Source organism: Sphaeramia orbicularis, chromosome 18 (assembly GCF_902148855.1).
Source record: "Sphaeramia orbicularis chromosome 18, fSphaOr1.1, whole genome shotgun sequence".
NCBI classification, from domain to species: domain Eukaryota; kingdom Metazoa; phylum Chordata; class Actinopteri; order Kurtiformes; family Apogonidae; genus Sphaeramia; species Sphaeramia orbicularis.
In genome coordinates this window covers 4,948,848-4,973,766 of record NC_043974.1, presented here as the reverse complement: position 1 = coordinate 4,973,766, position 24,919 = coordinate 4,948,848, and the positions used below count along the sequence as shown (strand labels likewise).

The 24,919-nt window shown below is 37.8% G+C and overlaps 1 protein-coding gene across 4 annotated transcripts; it reads left to right on the top strand.

The window, feature by feature from the left end:
• The first annotated feature begins 9,882 nt into the window (after window positions 1-9,882).
• LOC115438213 (type I phosphatidylinositol 4,5-bisphosphate 4-phosphatase-A-like) lies at window positions 9,883-24,183 on the top strand. 4 transcript variants are annotated; one of them, XR_003938048.1, is made up of 8 exons: window positions 9,883-10,174; window positions 14,964-15,145; window positions 17,107-17,213; window positions 20,648-20,759; window positions 21,674-21,726; window positions 21,836-21,926; window positions 22,613-22,810; window positions 22,950-24,183. XR_003938048.1 is itself a non-coding variant. In XM_030161656.1 (8 exons), the coding sequence occupies exons 1-7, from the start codon at window positions 10,072-10,074 to the stop codon at window positions 22,754-22,756; spliced, it is 792 nt and encodes a 263-aa protein (XP_030017516.1). In that variant the 5' UTR covers window positions 9,883-10,071; the 3' UTR covers window positions 22,757-22,782; window positions 22,943-24,183. The 4 variants fall into 4 exon arrangements, 2 of the variants coding, with proteins under 2 accessions (XP_030017516.1, XP_030017515.1); XR_003938047.1 differs by having other exon boundaries at window positions 22,613-22,814; XM_030161656.1 differs by having other exon boundaries at window positions 22,613-22,782; window positions 22,943-24,183.
• Window positions 24,184-24,919: the final 736 nt, after the last annotated feature.

Here is a 24,919-nt window from a genome sequence, read left to right as displayed (position 1 = left end):
TACAGTGATGTTGTAAGTTGAATAAATGTACCAGTTTATATCTCTTATTAGATATAAAACACATTGTTTGGTTATTTGGCTTTTGGTTAAAGCACAAAGAGAGAGAGAGAGAGAGAGAGGAGAGCAGAGAGATGCTGAACATATACACTGGTCTACTTTTTTTTTTTTGTTTTTTAGAAATGATCTGCCTCAGAGATTAAATGTGCTAAATATTACATATTTTAATCAGATTAATTGGAAAACAAATGACCAAAACTGGTTTGCTGATGTTTTGATGGTACATAATGGTGTGTTCTTCCACATATGTTGGTTTCAGTCCATTTATACAACAGATTTATAAATGTTCCACTGATAGATCCTTTAAAGCAGGGGTGGCCAACCCTGGTCCTGGAGAGCCACCATCCTGCATGTTTTAGATGTTTCCCTCTTCCAGTTCACCTGACGGTCGTTATCAGGCTTCTGTAGAGCTTGATGATAGGCTTATCATTTGAATCAGGAGTGTTGGAAGAGGGATACATCTAAAAAATGCAGGAGAGTGGCTCTCCAGGGCCGGGGTTGGCCACCCCTGCTTTAAAGTGAATGTATTGTCATGTACAGACAGTGTTTGAAGTAGATCTGGTAGCTCTCACACTGACATTCCTCTGGAGTTAAACCCATTCTCTCATAAATGTTTACGTTGAGGAGCTGCTGTATCAAAATGGAGGATTGTCTTCCACCAGCAATTAGAGTTAGGGTTCTTTAATGATTCCAATCCATTCCTCTTTTACTGTGACTCAGCATTTTAATAACTTTTATCAGATTTGATGGTTTAGTCACAGAGTTTCTCATACCCAAAAAATGTCATGCTTTTCTTTCACAAATGTAGGAATGATGGTCCAAAATTGTGTTAAAATGTACAAAACAGTGAAATTTCTCTTGCCTGGCCAGCCAGCACTCTGGGTGCTCATCTCCCCTAAACTCCTGATCCTAGAATCACCCCTGCTGTGAGTCAAATGTAAATTAGGGCCATTCACACCTCTGCTGTCAGCTGCCCCCCCCCCACACTCCACCCCTCCATATCCTCCCACTCAGATGCTCTCTTTCAGTTTAAGCCCTATCTGATCTCCTCTATAAACTCTCGTTAATTACCAGGAGTTGTCTGGTATTTATGGGGCTGATAATCTGTTTTTTCCTGCTGTGAAATTAACTGGATTCCAGTGCTGTTGGTTTCAGATCCATGCATCCTGTTGACACTCACCTATCCTATGAACACTCACTCACTCACTCATTCATTCATTCATTCATTCATCTGAACCCACTTTATCCTGACTAGGATCATGGGGGTCACTGGAGCCAATCCCAGCTCCTTATGAACATGTTCCTGCTTTTTGGTTGTGGATCAGCTTTTTTTTTTTTACAGATACATATGAAAAATCTGGCCATCCCTTGAAAATAGCATTATTTGTATTTATTTATTTTTTAAACTATTCAACCCATATCATCTTTATTTTTTAGTTTTAGGTATGTAAATAGGTATTTTCCTATATTTAATTCACTTATCATGTAAATGTTCATTAAAGCTCAGATTACAGTTCAAGGTTCAAGGTTACTTTATTTCTACCCGTGGGTAGATTTGTTTTGCAGACAGAGTGAATTGCATTTGACATTACCACAAAACACACACTGCAGCTATTTGATCGGGCATCAAGAGAATAAGTGCTCAGTGTTCCACCATTCATCAGTATAGTAGCATGGATAAGTAAAAGGATTAAATAAATAAGTAAGTAAATAAATAAATAATAAATAAGATCAAATAAATAAAAAAAGATTCAATAAAACACAATAAAAACCTCAAGAAGATAAAAACAGTCTCTGGGATAAAAACCAGGATAAGAACATAAAATTTAAGAATTAGAAGTCATAGTAATAATAAATAGAGCAAAGAAATAGGATAAATAACTAAATAAGTTAATAAATAAAGTGCAATGTCACTATTTCTTATTGAGCTCAGTGACGGCAACAGGAACAAGCTGTTTTTATAACGCTGTGTCCTGCACCTAGGGACCAAAAATTAAAATAGCTCAGGGATATTACATCAGAAACAGAGAAAACTGAAGAAAAAGTGACTTTTTCAGCAAATTTATCATAAACTGACTTAAAAAAACAGGTGTGTCCATCCACTGGTTAAAGTCCATGGGTTTATTATATTTTCTTCCATTTCATTTAATTGTATTATTACCTCCGCTAAGGAGGTTATGTTTTTGCCAGGGTTTGTTTGTTTGTTTGTTTGTTTGTCTGTCCGTTAGTGTGCAACATAACTCAAAAAGTTATGGACAGATTTGGATGAAATTTTCAGGGTTTGTTGGAAATGGGATAAGGAAGAAATGATTAAATTTTGGTGGTGATCGGGGGGGGGGGGGGCACACGGGGGGGGGGGGGGGCACTGATCGTTAGTGTGCAACATAACTCAAAAAGTTATGGACAGATTTGGATGAAATTTTCAGGGTTTGTTGGAAATGGGATAAGGAAGAAAAGATTAAATTTAGGTGGTGATCGGGGGTGGGGGGGGCCCACGGGGGGCGCCACTGATCAGCCTTGGCGGAGGTCTGCGCTCTCCGAGTGCTTCTAGTTGTTACTGTTTTTCCCAGTTTGACAGTATGGATGTGACCTGCTTTAACTGTTCAGGCTCATGTCAGTTTTATTTAAATGTTAATGTAGTCCAGGGGTGTCAAACTCGTTTTAGTTCAGGGGCCACATTAAGCCCAAATTGATCTCCAGTGGGCCGTACCAGTAAAACAGTAGCATAATAACTTGTAAATAATGACGACTCCAAATTTTTCTTTTTGTTTTACTGCAATCAAAATTAAATTATGAAACTATGTACATTTACAAACTATCCAAACAAAATGATAACCTGAAAAAAATGAAATTTCTTGAGAAAAATAAGTGCAATTTTAACAATATTACACCTCAACTTACCATTTATACATGCATATTACAGATTGGATCTAGAAAGGCACAAAATATTTAATATTTAACAGGAAGAATAATGTTAAAATTTCAGGTTTTTCACATTTTATTGTTAAAGGATAGTTTGTAAATGTTAATATTTTCATAATTTAATGTAAGTTTTTACACTAAAACTAAGAGAAAAATTTGGAGTTCATTATTTATAGGTGTAATGTAATATTATGTTTTTCACATTAAACTAAGAACATTTGGAGTCATTATTTATAGGTTATTATGCTATTATTACCTCTGCCAGGAGGTATTGTGATAACTTTGCTTTGTGTGCGTGTTTGCGTGTGTGTTTGTTTGTTAGCAAGATAACTCAAAAAGTTATGGACAGATTTTCATGAAATTTTCAGGAAATGTTGATACTGGCACAAGGAAGAAATGATTAAATTTTGATTTTGGTGGTGATCGGGGGGGGATCTGTCTTGGTGGAGGTCTGCGCTCTCTGAATGCTTTTCTTGTTTTATTTGAGATCACATTGTTCTGTATATGGAACCTCAACTAAAATGAGTTCAACATCCTTGATTGTTAATATCTTAAGTGTAATTTTTGCGCTTTGCAAATTCATCCCGTGGGCCGGACTGGAACCTTTGGTGGGCCGGTTTTGGCCCCTAGGCTGCATGTTTGACACCCCTGCAGTAAATGATTGATTATGGCGCCTCCAACCATACAACCAGTTCTGCACATATTCAACTGCTTGGACAAGTCATACAAATTAAATAGAGCAGTCTGGTGGACATACTAGTAGGAAAGACATCTGATCAGATATTTAGGGACATCTGCTTGACACAATTTTTGAAACAATGTTCTGTGATTCACAAGATCAAATGTCTTAGAGTGGGTGTGTCAAACTCATTTTAGTTCAGTTGTACGTTCAGCCTAATATGATATCGAGTGGGCCAGACCAGTAAAATAATATAAATAACGGGATAAGAACTTTTGAGTGAAGAAAGTAAATTCTGGGATGAAAATGTTTACATCTACAAATTGTACTTGAACATAAATGAACAAATATGAACAACCTGAAAATTCTTTAGTAAAATAAGTGCAGTGTTAACAATATTACGTCTTAGTTTATCATTTATACAAGTGAATCACAATTTAGAGGTCACAGTGGATCTACAAATACACAAAACATTAAATAACAGGGAGAATATTATTAAAATTCTACATACTTCTCTAAAGGCATTTCAAATATTCACATTTTTTGGCTAGTCTGTAAATGTAAACATTTTTGTGTAATTTTATTTTTTTTACACTTAAACAAAGAGACAAATTTGCAGTTTTTATTATTTATAGGTTATTATGATAGCATTTTACTGGTTGGATACACTTTAGACTGAAATAACCTAAAATGATTCTAAAATCCTTGATTGTTAATATCTTTGGTGTAATTGTTGCATTTCACAAATTCATCCCAGGGGCTGGATTGAACCCTCTGGTGGGCCGGATTAGGCCCCCGGGCCACATGTTTGACACCTGTGCTGTAGTCAGTTCACCAAAGGGGAAAACCCTCCAACACATCACACACAAGTCACCTTTGGCCTGTGATGAATGAACCTGCTGAACCAGGGCCTGTAGTGTGGATTCCACTCTGTACATATTTAACTGGACTCTCGATGTTACACAGACTCTGTGCTGGGGCAGATAGGGGCGGAGCTAAGTATTTAAGGGACCCAAGACTGATTTTATAACTATAATATTTTGTTGGATTCATCCTCAACACTTTCAGAGGCTTTTGGACATGTGCTTATTTGTTTGAGTACAGTTTTTAGAACATAAAGTTTGGGGGGCAGCTGGGGGGGCAAGGCTCTCCAGTGCCCCTGTAGATCCGCCCCTGCTGCACTGTCATCTGTAAAGCTTCAAGTGTCACTTCAGCTTCAGTTTGACTTATTTAGTGACTGTAGTGGTGAGGATGCAGACTGCACTGGTCTACTGACCCTGGTCCCCCTGATCCTGGTCTCCCTGACCCTGGTCTGTGGAGACTCAAACACAGGCAACAGACCGTACTGTAGGGACTGTTTTTATTTCTGGGCTTTTTCATTAAAGGGGGGGGGGGGGGGGGGGGGGTCACTTTAACAGTAGTTTCTACCCATCGTAATTCGGTAAAAGAGGAAGAGGAAGTCTGAGCTATGAGGCAGAACAACATGGTGAACTGCGGGTCACTCTAGATCTGACCAGCTCATTCTAAAGTAACAACAACCATTTACATGGAATTATAAATGAATGACAACAGAATTCTGAATATCATCTCATACTGCTGATCAGATTCTCCTCAGTCACTCTATGTCTCTACTTTTTTCTGTTGAAAACTTGACAGAATGTCCTTCATCAGGGTATTGGTTGGTATCTGTCAGCAGGTTCATGTAAAAGTACAAATGCACACATTTTCATAAAACCCGTAGAGGAAGAGTAAGGCATGGACCGAGGATGAACCAGACCATAAAAAGGGTGAATTCACTGACCTATAATAGTAGGACTGTGGTATAAACCCACACCACACACACATGACTGTTCACTACAATGAGTTTAATGTGTGTTTAACAGTTTCTACACAGAGTGACCAGGGTGTGAATGCAGTCAGTCCAGCAGAGGGCAGTATCAAACCACAAACAGACAGGAATAATCATCTGAATTTTAACAGTAACAGCCCTACAGGCAGTTGTAGAGACGTAAATAATCCACATTTGAGGAAAGATTCAAGTCTCATCAATCAAGACTCAAAACATTTATTTCCATTTTCCATTTGTTAATGGGATTGAAAAACTAACATAGATTACAGTAGGGTTTTTTCCTTCTAATTTATCAAATGCTAAAGATATTGATGGTGTTAAACACCATACTGCAGTGGTTCTTTAACTTTTTACAGTGGAGTACCCCTGAAATAGACTTTTTACACTCGAGTGCCCCATGAAATAGATTTTTTACACTGGAGTACCCTGAAATAGACTTTTTACAGCGGAGTACCCCCTGAAATAGACTTTTTACACTGAAATACCCTGAAATATACTTTTTACAATAGAGTACCCCTGACATAGACTTTTCACAGTGGCGTACCCCCTGAAATAGACTTTTTACAGTGGAGTACCCCTGACATAGACTTTTCACAGTGGCGTACCCCCTGAAATAGACTTTTTACAGTGGAGTACCCCTGACATAGACTTTTTACAGCGGAGTACCCTCTGAAAGAAACTTTTTTTTCCCCAGTACCCCAAACTCTCACTTCAGCATTTCTGATTGAAACAAACAAGTCCAAATGTGTTCCTGCGCCAAAGGTGTCTGTTTATATTTACAAAACTGTGTGAATAAACAACATATATTTAACCGTAATATATATATATATATTAAAAAAACTAATTTTTTAAGATAAATTATGTGTAAATTGTAAACTGAAAAGTGCCCTCTGTCATTGATAAGACAAATAAATAAATTGGTCACTACTTAATAAATGAACCTTTCAACAACGTAAAATAATTCCTTATTACTCAGTTAAACTCATTTTGAATCATATAAAATATAAATGTTCTTCAAATGTTACCAAAGACAATAAAACTATTATATGAATGCGTTTATTGTGTTTTATATTTCAGCATTAATTCTATTTATCTATTTTGTATTCAGTACATGATGACTTATTTAATGTAGTTTTACATAAACATTTCCAGTACCCCTGGACTTCTTCCAAGTACCCCTTGGGGTACGGGTACTCCACTGTGGGAATCCCTGCCTTAATACATTAAGCCATACAGTGCTTTAAAATATTGTATAATTGAATATATAATACAATGTCAATATAGATGGTGACACATTATTTTACTATACATTCCTCCAACTTTGAACAAGCAGATGTCTGTCAGTAAAACTATATTTGTATATACGTTTAGATGCGACACTGTTTTATATATAATGACACCATTGGGATCATGACATACAGGGTCTTTTTGTCTTCTAGATTTATTTTGTTCACATTCTCAGCTAAAACACTTGTAAAATGTTCCACTGTTGTGTTGTTGCCTCTCGTGTATGTCTGGATGTTGAACAGTTTATGATCAGAGTTTTAAATGTTCTATATGTAGTTCTTCTGCATAGTTCATGTGTTTGTCATGTTGTGACAGTAAAGACCAGTTTAGAATGGTTTTAATGCATCTTATTAAGTGGATTTTTCTGGCTGCATGTGGGATCTTGTTGTGTCTCCATTGGTTTGTCTTGGTTCTTCTGTTTTACTGTATTGATCGACTCCATCTTTCCCTTGTCTTTCCGTTGTTACTGTGTTGTTTGTATCTTATACGTGGGTTTGTCTTGCTCTTTTCATCTTATCACACCACTTTTCTTCAACTGTCACTTAGGACCAAAAAACAAAATAATGATTTACATTAATCATCATCAACACTGACTGATATGAAAATGTTCATAAGATAACATGACATTTCACCTAGTCCTATGTATGTGTACTTTAAACTTTAATTTATCTAAACCAAGTTAACCCTTAAAGACCCAAATGTCCACCTTTAACCCTTAAAGACCCAAACGTCCGCCTTTAACCCTTAAACACCCAAACGTCCACCTTTAACCTAAACCATCTACTGATCTAAACTGATTAATTCCTGTTGATCCACTAATCCTATCAACCCATGACAGTAATTGGTGTAAAATACAGTTCTTCATCTTTTCATGGTCATCAGATATGACCATATTTGGACGTTTGGAGGCGCTGTAGTTACCATGGAAACACTGTCATCTTCTCCAACACTGATGCACCAGTTAAACCCATGGAGTTGGATCAATGACAGTGGATGGACATGCTGGGTTTATGTTCAGTTAATGACAGATTGGACCGAAAAAGACACTGTTTATTCAGTTTGATCTGTTTCTGATAGAAGAACCATCAACTTTAATCTGAGCTTTAATACATGATCAGATCAGTGTATGAAACAAAATTTTTGGGAGTGATTATTGACCACAAACTCTGTTGGAAAACACAAATAGAATATATCAAACGCAAAATGTCCAAGGCTGTTGCAATTCTTTATAAAACTCGCGACTTGTTAAGCAAAAAATGTTTGTATATGTTGCACTGTTCACTTGTAATGCCATATATGTCAGACTGTGTGGAAATATGGGGCAATGTGTATAAAACTAATTTAGACCCGATAATTAAACTCCAAAAAAACTTATTAGAGTCATAAACAAAGCTGGTTAGCTCCAATCAAGTAATCCACTTTTTGTAGAATCTGGTTTACTAAAATTTTTTGATATTGTATATTTAAAAACAATGGAATTTATGTTTCGTGTTAAAAGTAAAAACCTTCCTTTTTGTATTCAGAAAATTTTTAAGTTAAGAGAAAGACATTATAATTTAAGAGGGATGTTTGTGTTTGAAAAATGTAAAGTAAGAACAAACGTTAAATATCACAGTGTTTCAGTTATTGGTGTCAAGCTATGGAACGAATTGAAGGATGAAGTGAAACTGTGTAGCTCACTGTTGAGGTTCAAAAAGAACTTAATTTGTCAAATTCTGAAGGGCTATGAAAGTAATATGATTACAAAATGATTTGTATGTAGTATAATTTGTGTTTAAGTATTTATCTGCTGCAACTACGGGTGTGGACTTGAATTAAGGATGTGAATAGGAGAAGCAGAAATAAGCCTCCGGCTTCAGCTTCTTCCTTTTTCAGTTACAAAATGTGTTAATTTTATGTTTGTTTGTTTTTTGATATGTATGTGTTTTGTTTTGTTGTTGTTTTTTTTTTAATATGTATATGTTTTGTATTTTGTATTTAACTGAAATAAACATTCATTCATTCATTCATTCATTCATTCATTCATCAGTGAATTAAATGTGAAAAAATACCTGATTTTAACAGAAAAAACACAACATACAGAAGTTAATATTACAATTACACTTAGGAAAAGAAAAAAAATTCATTTGGGAACTGACACAAAAGTAACACTGGGTCTCTGTGGGTTCATTTCAGTATATATGTGTTCATAGTAATTAAGTATTTGTATCTTTATTTAATGTTTATATTTTAACACTATTTATTTTTATTTTGCTTTAATTTTTCATAGCAAATTTGAAATCAGCAATCATATATATATTTTTTTTGTACTCTTTGATTAAAAGCATTTGACTCCTGTACATATCATTAAACTATCATATTTCATTATATCATATCCATATGTATTATATTTATCCTCCTGAGACCCAGGGAAGTAAAGGTTTTAGGTTTTTACATTAAATAATTACCTTGATTGGAACCAGCATGATGCAAAATTTGACTTTATTTATTTATTTAAATGGAATTTCCTGTTTTAAAGTTAAACTGTGAAACTCTTGTCCACTACAGAGGACACAAGTGCATCCTGTACATATTTCTAAACTATCATATTTCATTATATCATAACATTTTTTATTTATTTATTTATTTATTTATTTATTTATTTATTTATTTATTTATTTATTTACTTATTTACTTACTTACTTACTTATTTTTAATGGAATTTCCTTTTTATATGTAAAGCTGTGAAACTCTTGTCCACTACAGAGGACACAAGTGCATCCTGTACATATTTCTAAACTATCATATTTCTTTATATCATAACATTTTTTATTTATTTATTTACTTATTTACTTATTTACTTACTTACTTACTTATTTTTAATGGAATTTCCTTTTTATATGTAAAGCTGTGAAACTCTTGTCCACTCCAGAGGACACAAATGCATCGCTGGGTCTCAGGAGGATATTATATTGTATATTATTTCAATAGAAATGGCTGTTCAATTGAACGCTGCCCTATCACATTTGAACCCACCCACCACCCCCTCCGCAGAGCTCGCTCATTGGCTAATGTCGCTGTCCTTCAAAGCCATGACTCAGCTCAGTCATGTGACAGATGTTTTGCTGTTTCGTTTCCGCCTTTGGTCATCCTCGCACTGTCATGTGGACGTCAAAGGCGAAAAGGCACTGAGGTTGACATTTTCTTCCAGAAGCCTCCACCGGGGATCAGAGGACTCCCCTCCCGTTCCAGGACTCTTCCAGAGGCCGTACGGAAAGGCTCGGGTCCGGCCGGAGCCATGGCGGACGGGGAACGGTCGCCGCTTTTGTCCGAGCAGCACGACGGGACCAACGGCTTCTCTCCCGGGACCAGCTCCCGCGGATTCCCGTCCAAACCGCAGAGTACGTCCGCTGCTTTGTCCGCCTCCACAGCCAGCAGTAGCACACATACTTGGTGGCTTTTCAAGAGAGCAAATGACCATTTTAGTTTATGCATTGACTGTAATTGTCATCAAATTGTCACTAAATCCTGGCTAATGTTGATCTGGACCTGTGAGCTAGCATGTAAGCTAACAGGCTGCGTTAGCTGTAAATAACAGCAAGAGTTTGGATGTTACAAAGCGTCAGATAACTCAATGGTACACCTAGTCTGGTGTTGTTTGTGTTTATGGGCTGTTCTAACATTGTCGTAGCTCTTAAATGTTAGTTTGGCTAAAAATAGCATGTAGCTGAAGTGGAGCCATCACAGTGTTCCCGGTTCAGAGGAGGCTAAAGTACACACAGCTTGAATCCAGCAGAAGTACAGATACTGGGTAAGAGTAAAAGTACTGACTCAGTGGCTTCTGTGGAAAAACTACATCCTCTGAAACCTGCTCAAAGACCAACAGTTTCAAAAGGAACCTATGCTAGTAGTACTCAGTATGCATGTCCCTATATTATTGAAATCACATCTGAAACACATGAAGAGTGGATGACTGAAAACACTGTTTAGATTCTAATATTCCCGGACCCCCTGGAGGGTCCCACCTGTACATGGTTTAGGTGCAGCACCCAAGCCAAGATGATGAAAGAAAATCTGAGGATCATAAAACTAAACTCCTCTGTCCTAGATACAGTAGTTGTCTTAGTTCCGTGTGGACTTCCTGATTAGGTTTCCATTTGAACCCTATTGTGTGTAATGTGCGTGTGTGTGTGTGTTATCTGCTGTGGCTTTTCCACTGTTTACACACAGACATGTTACAGGAGACCAAAACGATGGGACGTTGAAAGTATTTAACAGTTTCTTGCAGGAGGACACCCAAAACATTGGGGCACCACAGACTTTGAAGAAAATGTCAAATTTCATGTAGTATTCCGTTCTCTTGGGGGAGGGCCCCAAATCCCATGATCACCCACCTCCCTTCCCCCACTACAACCTGCTTGCATTACATGTGGTGTAAAGTTTGTATTTGGGGTGTGTCCCTCACTGAAATGTCCTGTTGATCACTTAATGGCTCACCTGTAGTTTGGACCATTGTTGAGTGATTGTTGTTGTTTGAACAGTAGGTTATGGTGGTGCTTTAATGGTATTTCTCCTGTTAGGGCTGGGTTGGACAGCACTGAGTCACCGTATCAGATTTATGACTGTTGTAGAAATGTCAGTTGTGTTCTTTGATAATGCGAGGAGGCTGCACTTTAAATGGGGACATGCTCAATATAGATAAGACTGGATTTTAAACCTTACCCATGTTTTCCTTCCTGAAAATATACAGCTTTGGAAAAAAAAGAGACCACAGCAAAATGATCCCTTTGTCTGATTCTTCCATTTCTAAGTCTGTATTTGAATCAACTGAACATGTGTGTTTTATTCTCTAAACTACAGGCAACATTTCTCCCAAATTCCAAGTATAAATGTAGTTATTTAGAACATGTATTTACAGAACACACACGGTCCAAATCCCAAACAGATTCTGTGTTTTCAGATCAAATAATGTAAATTAAACCAGTTCATTTTCATTTGTAAACAACCCAAACTACTGTTAGACCTGGGTCAAAGGTCACACATCCGTATTTGGTGGAATAACCCTGATGTTCAATGACAGCTTCCTCGTGTCTTCTCTGTCCTCCACTGTTGTTGGATGACTTCATGCAGCTCCTGCCATAGACGTTCCAGAAGCTCAGACCTGTTCCATGGCTTGAACCATCCATGTTCCTCCAGAAGTTTTCACAGTGGGTTCAGGTCTGGAGATTGGACTGGACCTGACAGGGTCTTCATCTGGTGGTCTATCATCCACACCTTTATGGACCTAGCTGAGGACAGGAGCATTGTCCTGATAGAAGAACCAGTCCGACTCACAGTTTGGGAACATTGGCAGAGCAATAGTCCAGTAGTTTTTCATAGTTACTTTTGGATTACATTTACTTTTGTGGTACTAATGCCATGTTTCCACTACATGGAACCAGCTCGACTTTACTCACCTCGGCTTGACTCTGGTACCAAGTCCTATTCCTGGAGACTGTCTCCATTACAGGACACTACTGACTTTACAGTACCTGGTCGTCATAGCAATGCAGTGTGTTACTTCTGTGTCATCTGCTCAGAGTTGCTGATAAACTCGCTCGCTGCGTGTTGTCTCGTTAAGCTCATGCTGAATTTTTACATCTGAATCTCCTGGACCGACCATGGTGTAGTTTTCCACGCTGTCATCATGTGGATTAACCTACCGCTATATTTACTGTAAATTTCCAAATTTGATTTTTGTTAAACGGTGAGTCACAGAGACAACTGTTTGACCAGTCAGTGGTCTGCAGTGTTTACATGTCACGTTTTAGTATCTGTTCCTCAGTCTTGGAACCTCAGTGGAGGTGATACCAAAAAACTAGTACCAGGTACCAAATTCCAGGTCCTTTTCAGTAATGGAAACGCAAAAAGACTGAGTTGAGTCAAGTCGAGCTGGTACCACGTAGTGGAAACGCGGCATAATAGAACTGTTTTAGCCGATTGGAAGAAGATAGTGATGGACATAGCAGTGGTGTTTATAGTTTTGCTTCTGATATGGATCAGCTGTTTATTCAGTAGAAGAGGGTGTGTTTGGGTTGGAATTGAACAGACACAGGAATGGAATGGAATGGAATGGCTGTCATACATGCACACGTGATGATTTCACAGGAAATCGCAATGATCTTTTAATTTTTTTTCCAGAGCTGTATGCATAGTACGGAGCCCCTTTGGTGATGTGAGAAAAAAAAAACAATCATGTCCACGAGTTACTACTAATGTGTGACCACAAGACAGTTCACCTATGAGACTGCTGTGTAGCGTACCACACTGATTCAATGCTCTTACCAACATGGAACACCTCAATTTGATGTAATTTTATTTTCACCTTGGTATGATCTATGTCATATACTTCGATTAAAGTAATGGCCATGCACTAATATTTTTTTTCTCACATGTCACCAAAGTGGCTCCGTTGAATAGTACCAAGTATCAAAAACTGAGAACAGTAACTGAATATTAGATCCAAGTCCTTAAGTAAGATCTAAACCTGTCTTTAAGTTCACACACTGTACAATCAGATCTTCTTATCCAGTGTTTTTGAGAAAGATCAAATAGATGTCTTCATATTCAGTTACAGATGAGGTATTGCAGTGCCAAACAGATTCCCTGTCCTAATAGTCATAATTCAGACATAAGGGAACCCCAGCTATTATCACATCATCAGTTTTATAACTTGTTTTCTGTTTTAAAAAATAGGAGAGAGAGAGCGGAAATGGAAGTTCTCAGCATATTGTACACTGTTATTGTTGTTTTTATTATTGTACTACATGTATAATTCCATTACAGTATTTCCAGTGTCAAACATCTTCACTGACGGACTGTTGACCTTTCCACTGACAAAATCTAATCAGTTCAAATCAATGTTTGTGATAAATCTGAAGAACAGGGTTTCTGTGGGTCATTAAATAGATTTTGTGTAAATTCAGGCCTTAAATGGCGTTAAAAAGCATTCAATTTGATCTCCAGAGGCATTAAAAAAAAATAAATACACTTAATGGAAAAAAGCATTGTTATACATGATTTATTTTGATTATATAAACATTTAAAATTTTTGATTGGAAGTATAGTGTGATGATTGACAGGCCGAACCCTTTAATTGGCCATTGTTTATGGCCGATACATGAAGTCATCAACACCGGATGTTTGGAATGCAGTGTGCTGTGAGCGTGTTTATGCTGTGGTGAAAGAGTGGAGGGAATATTAGCACGTGGGAAAAATGGGAAAATGCAAGTCTGAGCAGAAGTGACTGGAGGAGGAACTATTGAGAACCTGGTGAAAGCCTGTGGACGGTAAACAAACATAAAACTATATATAAAACTGTTTCTGCAGTTGGACATGGGCAGTAAATGTGTTTAACCCTGCGTTAGTCTGCTGGGGATTCCAAACATGAGCAGTCCCCTGGGGTATTTACACACCCCAATACAAAAATGTTCATAGTGTTATTTTTATGTAAACTATAGTCATACTGCTAGTTCAGGATATATCTACAATGCTTGCTTGTAGCTGGTTGATATTGATAAGACATAATACAATAAATAATAATGATGATAATAATAATAATAATAATAATAATATTGTGGTTCAACACACTAACCACAAGTGGCATTTTATTCCATATTTATATTACAGAGTAGGCTACCAATACATAACATGTAATTATATCTACATATGAATTATATGTAATTATGTATAAATCATAAAAAATACCTGTGTTAGTCTGGTGGGGTGACTGAACACCCCAGAAGCCCAAAGCGACGTCTACCTCCAAGGACAGCAGAACCACAACTGTGCCACACTACATGTGATCCACTCCTGTTGAGTTAGAAGAGTACTAGGAGGGAAAAAAAGAAATAAGTTGACAACTAGAAATTACGAGCACTTAAGCAAATTTGGGGTGACAAAACACCCCAGGGGACTAACGCAGGGTTAAAGTGGCATTAAAACGTGCATTAAAAAGCATTCAATTAGATTTGCTGATACCTGCAGAAACCCTGGAAGACATTCCTTCAAGGCACTCCTGAGATATCGCATCCACAACCCGTTCACATCTTTGTAAAAACATGGATCCTACTAATTGCAGAGGAAACATTCGGATCAAATATTTGGTGTCGTTTTAAGGGTTGATGTAATGACAGTGGGTTGACTCTGTAGGTTTGGCGCCGTTCCCCAGCTCGGTGGTTCCAGGAGAGCCCCCACCCCCGTACTCACCGCAGGGCAGCCCCGACAGCAGCAGCGCTCCCGTCATCAGTTGCCGCGTCTGTCAGAGCGCCATATCTGTGGAGGGCAAGACTCACCAGCATGTGGTCAAGTGCAACATCTGCAATGAAGCCACAGTGAGTGTCACAGCTTCACACTTAACTCAGTAGAGCTTTAAAGTAATCAGTAGGTCTTTTCATCTAGACCAGGGGTGTCAAACTCATTTTAGTTCAGGGGCCACACTCAGCTAAATTTGATCTGAAGTGGGCTGAACCAGTAAAATAATAACATAATATATAAATAATGTCAACTCCAAAATTTTCTCTGTTTAAGAGCGAAAAAAGTTAATTTACATTATGAAAAGGTTTACATCTACAGACTATCCTTTCAAAAGATGTGATTAACATGAACAAACTGAAAAAATAAGTATAATTTTAACAATATTATGCCTCAGTTTATCATTTACACGTTACAGATCATAGTGGATCTACAAATGCACAAAACATTTAATAACAGACAATATTGTAAAAATTGTACTTCTCTTTAGACATTTCAGGTTCATATTTGTTCAGGTTATTCACATTTTTTGTGAAATTATACTTTGTTTTAGTGTACATGAAAATATTTACATTTACAAAGAGAAAAATTTGAAGTTGTCATTATTTATATGTTATGATAATATTTTACTGATTTGACCCACTTGAGATTGAATTGGTCTGAATGCAAAAGTCTTTTGTTCAAAGCCATTTAGTCACTGATCAGCCATTAATACTGGCAGAAAAAGCCAAACAAACCTGGATTTACACACAACCATTTTGAATTTGATTGTGTTGCATTGTTTATTGTAGTTTCATTTATTTAATTTTAGTATTTTTAAGTCTTTAAACACCAAGAGAGGTATATCTGTGAATTTATTTAACGAAGCACAGCTGTTTCCAACTCTCGCCCTCATTAGCAGTCTGGGGTGCAGTCTGGGGTCGACCTAAACCCCATTCATGTAAAATAAAGTCAAGAACATCCAAACTAATGAAGTGACCTCTCCCAAATCTAATGGTCCCCAGTGCACTGAAGCAGCTTTGGAATGTTCAGATATTATAAACACATACACTGCAAAAATCTAAATCTGACCAAGTGTATTTTTCTCATTTCTAGTCCAAATATCTCATTGCACTTAAAATAAGACAGAATCACCTAAAGAGGAACTTTTCAGTGAGATATAAGAACTGATTTATAGACAGTAAATCTGGAAAATCTGATTTCAACAAATCTTACCAAGATAATTTTCACTTGTTCCAGTGGCAGAGTTTTTTTTGCTTAATTCAAGATTTTTTTTAGCTTAATTCAAGATTTTTCCTTTTAGCTGATTTCAAGATCTTTTTTTTTTTTTTGCTTAATTCAAGATTTTCTTTTTACTTACTTTAAGATTTTTTGCTTAATTCAAGATTTTTTTTGTTTTTGCTTAATTCAAGGTAAAAAAAAATCTAATTTCAAGAAATCTTACCAAGATAATTTACACTTGTTCCATTGGCAGATTCTTTTTTTTTTTCTTAATTCAAGCTTAAAAAAATCTGCCAATGGAACAAGTGAAAATGTTCTTGGTAAGATTTATTGAAATAAGATTTTCCAGATCTATTGTCTAAAAATCTGTTCTTATATCTCCAAGAAAAGTTAGTATTTAGGTGATTCTGTCTTATTTTAAACGTGATGAGATATTTGGACTAGAAATGAGAAAAATACACTTGGTCAGATTTAGATTTTTGCAGTGTAGGACAATAAAATAGATCCAACATCATATATTGTCTATTTTGATTGAGAAACACAACATTTTCTTGCCGGACAACCATCAGACTCCACCTACCAAAAGGAAAATGCTAGAACCACTAACACATGTGTTCCTCTGAAAACCAAGGGGAAGTCCTGGTTCATATTTCTAGTTGTTTTCCTGTAATAAGCCTGGATCACACTTCCTGGAGGTTAGTGTGTGGAGTGTCCTGTTAAACCATCCAGAAGTGCAGTCAAACAGTGTCCTTTGAAGAAATGCAAAAAAAATCTGAGCCAAACCTCTTTTTAAATGCTATGTTTTGTCTTTCGTTCGTAGCCAATAAAAAACGCTCCTGTTGGGAAGAAGTACGTCCGCTGCCCATGTAACTGTCTGCTGATCTGCAAAGTGACGTCGCAGAGGATCGCCTGTCCAAGACCGTACTGGTGAGACTCAAACACAGACTGCCTTTGGTTTTCACCTGTCGCAGCTTTGGCTTGTGTTCATACCATCTGTGTGGCAGAGATGCACGAGTGAAGTCCTCTGTATAAGTCATGCTTTAAACCAGTGGTTCTGAAGTGGTCCAGCTTCAGGACCCACTATAACCCCCCAGTAACCAGACCAGACCCACATTAATAACAGTTAAACTTCTCATATGTGCTTAATATAAAGATGGTGTTTTTAGAACCTGACATAATCCAGAATAGGATAGTATGAAAACACAGACCAGTTTAGTAATAATAAACCAAACTGACCAGCAGGTAAAGACGGTAAATATGGAAATCTTCCCTTTGACAGTGAATTAGGTCCATTTGAACCAAAACTGTAAAGTGAACTCAGTTAAAAATTCAAAGTTCATTCAGTCACTTATTGAAGATTTAAACCCACTGAGGTTTCAGTCCAGTTCAGGAAAAACCGTATCTGATGGAGTCGGTGCTAATTATCATTACAGTGCAGCAGCGCCCCCTACTGTTGGGGAATATGAATGCACGGGGCTCAGATCCATAATAATAAAACACAGAATTGGATCATTAATGTTATTTTAACCAGACAAAGGCCCAAAGACCCACCGAAAACAGGTTTAAGACCCACCACCGAAAACGGGTTTAAGACCCACCGGAAACGGGTTTAAGACCCACCGGAAACGGGTTTAAGACCCACCGAAAACAGGTTTAAGACCCACCGCAAACAGGTTTAAGACTCACTGGAAATGGGTTTAAGACCCACCAAAAACAGGTTTGAGACCCACTTTAGGGTCGCGACCCTCCAGCTGAGAACCCCTGCTTTACACCATTTCCCTGATGGTCGCTTATGTTTTACAGAACTGTGCTGTCCTCTCCCTGTGTCCATTTACATTCACACCAATACTTCGATCATTATCTGATGTCTGCAGTAATCAGATTATTATTGATCATGTAAACAGGATAATGTGACTGACTTTATCCGATAACAGCAGTTATCTGATTATAAAAAATCAGATTAACACACCTAGATTTCTCTCCATTACTCTGATGTCCTCACACATGTAAACAGGTTAATCTAATTTATTTAGTTTTTTTAAATCTGCACATGTGTAAAAAATATATATAAACTGAAGTTACGCAGTGACTCCGTGAGCCGAAGGAAAAAGGTAAACAAACAATGAAATGAAATGAATGATAGCAGAAACATGTGACCTATTTTGTAGTCTTATTAGCTCCTCCCACATTAGGACAGCTAACGCTGACGCTGTAGGCGTTGCCATGGGCAACAAGACAAGACCAGGGGCCTCATGTACAAAGCGTGCGTACGCACAAAAACCTGGCGTACACCCTTTTCCACGCTCACGTTCAGATGTATAAAGACTGAAATGACTGTGGAAATGTGCGGTCCTTCACGCCAAGTCCATAGCTGGTGTACGCACGTTTCTAGTGCTTTGGAACCATTGGCGACGCTTAGAGGTGACACTGAGAAACTGTTAATAATGTGGAAAAGGTCATTCCTCTGATTGATGTGCACATCGGAGATACACAGAAGAACAATGAACACACCGGCACGTCATCCTACTGTCAGAGCAGCACATCCATCACCAGAACCAGAACCAATTAGACCCTGTATCCATCAATGCCAATCCTGTCCGGATGGACATTCAGCAACAACCATATAAAGAGACAAGGACATAAAATTCATTGGTTGATAAATATAGTGTTCATGTCTGTGAGAACATTTATTAGTCGGTCCAGTCGCTCATTGACTCCGCCGATTGTCCTCACGATGTCCTCTGGTGACTCGGGTCAGTACAGACCCATGCCGGTCGGACGGGCACCAGCAGTGGGCTGTGGCGGACCGGAGGACCAGCTAACGCTGGGGAGGCAACAGGAAGCCTCTGTGACAGGAGGATGGTACTGGGTCTGACTGTCTTCTGTCTCATTGTTGGAAAATAATAATTTGAGTGATTAAACATGAGTCAAAGTCATTGATTTCCTCTTTGATATCCTGACATGACATGAACCTTTATCCTGTTTGTCTGTGATCAGACTGTGTATGACCCGTAGAATGAACTAATGTGTGACTTACACAAATACTAAATATATATTTATCTTGGGGGTGATCCGCATCAGCCCTGTAAGAAAAGTGTCACAATATCGGCGACTCTTTCCTCAAACGGTCTCAGTTCGTCTCTTTTCTCCTTCCGCCTGTTTCGGCCTCCGCTTCGCGTCCACCTTGACGTCATCGTCTGATCCTGCAGACAGGGGAATCCCAGAGGGAACCCCACCTGCAGACCCCGTTTATGCTGATTTGCATATTTAAATGTGGGCGTGGAGAGGGAGGAGTCAGGTACTCCAACATATGCGCTCAATTTCACGCTGATTGGGATGAATAAAGGAAGTGTACTTGGATTCGGGCGTACGCACAGTTTTATACATCTGGATTTTTTTGTGCGTTCGGACTTTTCTGGATTTGGGCGTACGGCAGGTTTCAGTATGAAATCCACGCAAGTCTTTGTACATGAGGCCCCAGGTGTTTAGAAAATGACAGGAAGTGTATGTCTAACATCGTAACGTACGTATGTACTCCAAAAGAAATCAAATAATGGACTGAAACATGTAAACCAGGGTTTTACATGATTACATTTCTGAAGCGACTGTAAATGCATCACATCTGATTACGGTACTTATTGGATAAGTCCCAGTTATGGGATTTTTATGGTTGTGAAAACAGGCTCAGTGTGACTGTGTTGAAATATGTCCTAATGTGTCACTGATGAACAGGGTGGATGTAGATTTTGTTCAAAATTTTCAATAATTTTCTATATTTTTGAATCTGTGCCTTACTCTCTTTTGATTTTGTGTAAATGTTGTGAAGATGGGTTTTAGTTTTTAATGTGCATATGAGCTTTGATAGTCTTTTAAGGTTATGAAACAGACTCAAATAGACCAAACTCTGGCTGAATATCCCACTGACATTCAGCTGAAGAAATAGAACTGAAACTACAAGTATTTTCTACACATCCTTTCTTCTAACATAGAAACATACTGGGTTTCTCAATTATAGCCATAAATGTCTCAAATTTGAGAAAAGATGATTGAAGTCTGAAATTATCTGTTAAAAAGACAAACAAGACCACGTAAAATCTCAGGCAGCCATTCAGTCATCAGTCTGTGTTTGACAAAGATGAGGTAAATTTAAAAAAAAAAAAAAAAAAAAAATATATATATATATATATATATATATATATATATATATATATATATATATATATATATATATATTCTCACAGTGTTGACGTGGGAGTGATTGACCTTTTCATTCCTGTGTTGCCTGTCCTCTGTCTTTAACGGTACATTTCACCAGACGTTCATTCAGTCACGTTGTCGTCTTTATTGGTTTTTGTTGCCAGTAAACGCATCATCAACCTGGGACCTGTTCACATCGGCAGAGACAGTCCTGAACCACAGCATCAGCCGGTCGGCGTCAGAGTCATCTGCGGACACTGCTCCAACACATTCCTGGTACAAAGAACTACAAACACACAGCCCACATACACTACATACAAAAAGTTAAGGATATTTTTAATTTTTGGGCAATTTTTTTTCAGTTACTCAGGGATTCTTGTACAGTGCTTTTTACTTTTTTGTGTGTGAATTGAAACACATATTTTAATGACCAGACATACAGTAGTTTTTTTATAAATGGCAAAAATGACCAAAAAAAAAAAATCCTTAACTTTTTGTTTGTAGTGTAAGTTACAGCGCATTACCTGCTCCTCAGGGGGTTTTCTGTGTGCAGCTTCAGAGTCCAGACAGGAAACGCAAACTTTTCACCAGAACAAAATACTGCAACAAATACTCTTGTAGTTGTGATCTGTCCACTTTCTCACCAGTTCGGTTTCTAATCCAGGGGCCACATACACCCCAGTCTGATCTGAAGTGGATGAGACCTGTAAAATATTAGCATAATAGCCTATAAATAATGAGTTTTAGGGCAAAAAAATAACATTAAATTCTGAAAATATTTGTATTTAAAAAATTATCCAAACAAAACGTATGTGAATAACCTGACAAAACTGAAATTTCTTCTGAAAAATAATTGCTATTTTAACAATATTCTGCCTCAACTTATCATTCATAAATGTGCATATCTCTCTCTCTCTGTCTCCTCCTCTGTCTGTCTCTCTTTGTCTCTCTCTCTGTGTCTCTATCTCTTTCTCTCTGTCTCTTTCTTTCTTTCTTTCCCTCCCTCTCTGTGTCTCTCTCTTTGTCTCTCTTTCTCCCTCTCTGTCTCTCTCTCGCTCTCTCTCTCTCTCCCTCTCTCTCTCCCTCCCTCCCTCTCTCTCTCTCTCTCTCTCTCTCTCTCATTCTGTCTCTCTCTCTGTCTCTCCCTCTCTCTCTCTTTCTCTCTTGCTCTCTCTCTCTCTCTTTCTTAGTGGACCGAGTTCTCAGACCGGACCTTGGCTCGATGTCCACACTGTAGAAAAGTGTAAGTTCCTCACTTTTCTGATTTCTGAGTGTGAAAGCTGAAGTTGGATGTACCTTTTCCCTCTGGTCAGAATTTCCTCAAATCACGTGGTTTTGGGTTTGATTTTCAGCTCTTCTATTGGCCGGCGGTATCCTAGGAGGAGGAGCCTGCTGTGTTTCATGCTCTTTATCATCTTCGCCGCCTCCACTGCAGGACTTGTGGTATGTGTGTGTGACTATTGTGTTATATAGAATAGAATAGACTAGAATAGACTAGACTAGACCAGACTAGAATAGAATAGAATAGAATAGAATAGAATAGAATAGAATAGAATAGGGTTAATTTACACTGCAAAATAGAAGAACAGGGTTGGTACAGGTGTTTGAAGTCCTTGAAAATGCTTGAGTTTTGTGTTTTCAAGATCTGAAAAGTTCCTGAATTTTAGTTTAAAGGGCTCAGATTTGTCTAAACCCACTTTTCTTAGTCTGTGGTTCATTTCTTTGTGTATTTGGACCCTAATAGTTCATACAGTCCGAATTTGAACCCTCCAGGTGCTGCAAAACTATCTTTATATTCATTTGGGCAAAAACCTAGTGGATTTCTACAACCTGTTTGAATTCCTTCTTAATTTGTTATGTTTTATAACTAGTTACATCATGACGTTTGCACATATAAGGTCCAAACTTCAGACAAACATTTGTGTCTGGACCTTATATGTGCAAATGTTGTGACGTAATTAGTTACAAAACTAGTTACAAATGGACAGAGTCTGTTTTTGAAGTCTACATAGTAAATACAAATGTCATTTTTCTTTGTATGTCCCAGTAGTAAATGCCAAGGCTCTTCTGCACACTGTTCCTTAAATGTGTTACAAGTTTATTAAATTCCATGTTTCCGTTCCATTCAGGCCGGTACGTGGAGACCCGCCCAGAGGTCCAAAGGGATCTACGTGTCATGGGTGCTGCTCATCCTGTTCGCCTTGATCACCATGGCAAGAACCATCTACTGGAGGTGTCTGAAAATCAGTGACCCCATATCCAACATCACGTAGACAGACAGGGACAGGAAGGAAGGATGGATGGATGGAAGGAAAGATGGGAGGGAGGAAGGATGGATGGATGGAAGGAAAGATGGGAAGGAGGAAGGATGGAAGGAAAGGAGAAAGGATGGACGGAAGGGAGGAAGGATGGAAGGAAGGAAGGAAGGATGGGAGGGAGGAAGGATGGAAGGAAGACAAAGCAGGATAAAGCAGGATTTGGAGACAGAAAGGGAACACACACACACACACACACACTATGAAGGTAAAGGTCAAAGCAGATGTACTCTGCAGAAGAGTTCACACTGAAGCCAGCTTTAATTTTCCATAACCACACACTGACAGAGTTAGGGTTTAACAGTGAATAGAGGCTTTTTCCCAGGGTTTGAAGGGACAGTTGTACAAACCAACCGTCTCCAGATGAGACAGTCAGTCCTTTTAGTCTGTGCTGGACTCCTAAACCTGACGCTGCTGTTTGATACTCAGTCATGCTTCTGCTCATACGTGATAACAAAGAACAGTGAAACGGTGGAATCCCACAGATGGGAAATCCAATACCAGTGCAGTCGAATCAAACTGGAACTAGATGGAAGAAAACGAAGCAGGACGGGACAAAGACACATTTCGTAGTATTTAAAATGGCATTCATTCTGACATACAGCTAATATTTGTCTTCGTTCTGAGTCTTTTCTTTGTAAATGTTTTAGATCAGGGGTGTCAGACTCATTCTAGTTCAGGGGCCACATCCTCCCAGTATGATCTGAAGTGGGCCGGACCAGTCCAATACTCACAGAATAACAAACATAATGTCAAGTCCAGTTTCTGTATTATTGAGTGAAAAAAGTAAGATTACATAATGAAAACATTTATATTTACAAACAATCCTTTAAAAATGTGAATAACATGAACCATGAAAAAACTGACATTTATGAAGGAAATTAGTGTATTTTTAACAATATTCTGCCTGAGCTTCTCATTTCCACATGTGCATTAGAACGTACTAGGAATGGGAAGATTATCTGATACGTATCGATACGCCGATGCATGTGCAACAGTAGAGAAACTGCGAGTGAATGAAAAGTTTTGAAGGATATCACGAGGCATCATTTATTGAATGTTTGTATTGATAAAATTCAATCCGTTCAATAGAATATATTTGTACTTGCATCTAAAAGTGTCACTGGTTATTTGAGTAAGTTTCTCTTTTCTTTAGACTCGTGTTAACATGTGCCATGGATTCACAGATGAGTACACTGCACACACCAGTCTGAGCTCCACCCATGCACTGGGACATGCTCCGCCCATGAATCCTGTACTGTCTGTATGTGAATGTGAACGACGTAGAAGGAGGTGACCACATGTGGTTCATGAATAGGCCTGTGTATTGGCAAGAATCTGGTGATACGATACAAATCACAACACTAGGATCACGATACGATATATCACGATACAAAAAGTTAAAAAGGCCATTTTTTATTGGTTTTGTTACTTTTTTTAAAAGATTATTTCCTGGAAGAATTGAATTGCACCAGAAATCTGCACAAATACTAAACACATTTTTATTTGATCCCAACAGGATCTGATGCTATATCACAAAATTTTCCTGTGTTAAAACTTAAATTCTGTTTTACAGACATTACAGTTTAAGATCCTGTTCAAATGTTCATATTGTATTAGTTCATAATTAACATCATAGTATTATTTTTGTGCAATCCCAACAAAGGAGCTAACATTATTTAATAAAAGAGTGTTAAATATTAATAAATAAAATATAAACAAAAAAGAAAAACAAAAAACGATCCCCCACAATATCTGCATTTGAGTAAATACCTAAAAATATCGATACAGTACTTTTTAATATCGATACAGTATTGTGAAATGAAATATTGCGATATATTGCAGAACCAATATTTTCTTCCACCCCTGTTTATGAACATGTACCTTTTACTAGATCAGCTGTACTGAATACTGCAGTACATAATACAGATACTTCCTTAAACAGTCACATACATATCTAACAGTACATCCCATAATACCTTGCGCAGGTGCGTCTTAAAGTGACAGAACCTTTTTCTGCATTTCCTACATTATAAATACATTACACTACAAATGGATTCAGTGAAGGAGGAAGAAGTTGAGTGTTAGAAACAGAGAAATGACTTTGGAAACAAAGTCTGA

What these genes read in the sequence shown, in the direction of transcription:
- LOC115438213 (XM_030161656.1), top strand. Translation starts at nt 10,072, where the DNA reads ATGGCGGACGGGGAACGGTCGCCGCTTTTGTCCGAGCAGCACGACGGG. An exon ending in ACTGCTCCAACACATTCCTG is followed by an intron (nt 20,760 to 21,673) that starts GTACAAAGAACT and finishes TCTCTTTCTTAG; the next exon opens with TGGACCGAGTTCTCAGACCG. An exon ending in CCTCCACTGCAGGACTTGTG is followed by an intron (nt 21,927 to 22,612) that starts GTATGTGTGTGT and finishes CGTTCCATTCAG; the next exon opens with GCCGGTACGTGGAGACCCGC.